Genomic DNA, 3,098 nt, shown 5'->3' on the forward strand with positions numbered 1-3,098 from the left:
GCCTTGTGCAACAAGTCTTGCTTTATATCTTACAATTTCATTTTTCTCATTTCGTTTCCTGATGAAGACCCATTTATGCCCTACCGGTTTTACATTCTTTGGTGTTTGTATTATCGGGCCAAAAACTTCTCTTTTCTCAAAAGACTTCAATTCTGCTTTCATTGCTTCCTCCCATTTTGGCCAGTCGTGTCTTTGACGACACTCGTTAACAGATTTTGGCTTAATATCATTTTTGTCAGTCATGATTTCTGTTGCGATGGAGCATACAAATATTTCGTCGATATTGACTTCTACTCGGTTATATTAAATTCCCGTATGAACATAATTAATTGAGATTTCATGGCTGTCATCGTTTACATTTTCCAAAGTTTCCTCTCTCGGTAACCTAGTAATGTTTCTTCTTCACTATCTTTATCACATGATATTTCCTTTTGTTTCTTAGATTTTCTAGGTTTGAGATCCTTTGAGCCCGGTGGTCTCCCACGTTTCCTACGTGCCATAGATTGTTCTGCTATTGACTTGTCAGAGTTTTCTATAGGAATGTCAATTCTGGCAGGCGCATTTACTGCTGGAATATGAGACTTTGTGACTCCTTTTGAGTTTGTAAATGCATCAGGTAATTGATTAGCAACACTTTGCAAATGAATTATCTTTTGTACTTCTTGTTTACAAGAACCATTTCTTGGATCAGGGTATAATAATGAATCTGCATTCCATGTAATTTCTTTTGGTCGTTGGTCCACTTTCCTTTCTCCCCCTAAGACTGGGAATGTATGTTCGTCAAAATGACAATCGGCAAATCGTGCCGTGAATAAATCTCCAGTCATAGGTTCAAGGTATTTAATAATACTTGGAGAAATGAATCCAACATATATACCCAGTCTTCGTTGTGGACCCATTTTAGTCCTTTGGGGTGGAGCAATCGGTACAAAAATAGAGCAACCAAATGTTCTTAAATGTGATATATTTGGTGGGTGTCCCGTTACCAGTTGTAAGGGGGAAAATTTATGATATGCATTAGGCCTTAACCGGGTTAAGGTTTCTGCATGTAGAATAGCATGTCCCTATGCCGATGTTGGTAATTTTGATTTCATTAGTAGCGGTCTAGCTGTTTGCTGCAATCTTTTTATCATTGTCTCGGCCAGTCCATTTTGTGTATGGACGTGTGCTACTGGGTGTTCAACATCTATGCCAATCGACATACAATACTCATTTAATGCTTGAGAAGTAAACTCCCCCGCATTATCCAGACGGATTTTCTTAATATTTTGATCTGGAAATTGCGTTCTTAGTCTGATTATTTGAGCACGTAATTTCGCGAGAGCAAAATTCCTTGTGGAAAGAAGGGTTACATATGACCATATCGTAGATGCATCAATTAGTACCATAAAATATCGAAATGGTCCACATTGTGGGTTAATTGGGCCACATATATCACCTTGAATCCTTTCAAGGAATCCGGGTGATTCATTCTTAATTTTGCTTGTCGATGGTCTTGTAATAAATTTTCCCAGTGAACATGCACTGCAAGGAAAATCACTAGATTTTATTACCCTGATATTCTTTAAAGGGTGTCCCAGTGAACTTTCAATAATTTTTGTCATCATGCCAGGTCCTGGATGACCTAACCTATCATGCCACAAAGTGAATGCGGTCTTATCATTTTTTTTTGATGACATCATGCTAGTTATAATGGCATTTATATGTGTATAATATAAACCAGAAGAGTATGATGGCATCTTCTCAGATATGCATTTCTTGCCCGATTTTATTATCGTTAGGCATAAGTATTCTTTAGAATTTTCTGTCATGGTTTCAATATGATAACCATTTTGTCGCATATCTTTGAAACTGATCAGGTTTCGTTGCGACTTGCTCGAGTATAGCGCTTTATATTTTGTTATGCTTGTTCCCATTGGGAGTACGATAATAGCTTTTACACAACCTTCAATTATTTCAGCGTTGCCGCATATAGTATTCACATATGCCTTAATTGGCATTAATTCTGTGAAATATTTCTGCTGTTTCAAGATAGTGTGAGTTGTGCCGCTATCTATTAAGCATGTTTCTGCATCGGTTGTCATATCTAAAACATTAAAATAAAGACTATTAATATTGTTTAGTAATTATATTTAGAATGCAATAAAAATAAAAACTAGTATAATACATTTATTTGGGATAAGAAATAAAAGTAAAGTAAACATGCATGCATAGTAAGGTATAAAATAAGGGTAACATATTCTCTACATAGTAGATGTCATATTGAATCCACTACTCCCGGCGCCATCATCCAGAAAGTAGTTTGTTGTTTCGATCATATCTGATTCAAGCATGTCAGTCTCAACCATGTTTGATTTAGGCATATTGGTTGTTAATGGTATGACATCAGTAATAAAATGTGCCTCAAACCTTTTATTCTTTTGCCTGATGGATGCCTGGTAGAGGTCGACAAAGTGTTTTGGCGTGCGACACGCACGAGCCCAGTGTCCTCCTAGACCACTTTTATTACAAGTAGTTCTAGGTTTTTCAATATTTTCGGGATAAGCATTCCGCTTTCCGTAATGTGGTTTTTTAAATGTATTTTGACCTCTACTTAGGCCAGAACCACGCCCTCTACTGCGTCCTCGCTTATTGATCCAGCGTCCACGCCCACTTCTAGCAACAAAATTTGCCTCAGGTATTGCAATAGATCCACTTAGCCTCAAATTGTCGTTTTTTAACAAAACATTGTCATTTTGTTCAGCGACTAAAAGTATTGCAATAAGGTCAGTGAATTTTTCAATTTTGCTTTGCCTTATTTGTCTTTGAAAATCAATATTGTGTTTGCCCATAGTTGAGAATGTTTTCTCGATTTTAGTGAAGTCGCTAACTTCATGACCACAATACTCCAATTGTGAGGCAATGCGAAATAGGGCCGAATTATATTCGTTTACCGAAGTAAAATCTTGGAAACGTAAGTTTTCCCATTCATGGCGAAGTTTAGGGAGTAGGACATATTGTTGATGTCCAAATCTTTCCTCAAGGCGAGCCCATAATTCAGGAGGGTCTCTTATTCGCAAATACTCATTTTTTTAGCTCTTCATCCATATGATGCCGTA

General features: G+C 37.0%; 1 protein-coding gene across 1 annotated transcript; it reads right to left on the bottom strand.

The window, feature by feature from the left end:
* Positions 1-353: 353 nt before the first annotated feature.
* On the bottom strand, positions 354-899 carry LOC141613124 (uncharacterized). The gene has a single exon (XM_074431860.1). It carries the CDS (start codon positions 897-899, stop codon positions 354-356), a length of 546 nt encoding a protein of 181 aa, XP_074287961.1.
* Positions 900-3,098: the final 2,199 nt, after the last annotated feature.

Source organism: Silene latifolia, chromosome 11, assembly GCF_048544455.1.
Source record: "Silene latifolia isolate original U9 population chromosome 11, ASM4854445v1, whole genome shotgun sequence".
Taxonomy (NCBI): Eukaryota; Viridiplantae; Streptophyta; class Magnoliopsida; order Caryophyllales; family Caryophyllaceae; genus Silene; species Silene latifolia.

Excerpts from the sequence above, each read along its gene's own strand:
- LOC141613124 (XM_074431860.1), bottom strand. The coding sequence starts at position 899 with ATGGGTCCACAACGAAGACTGGGTATATATGTTGGATTCATTTCTCCA.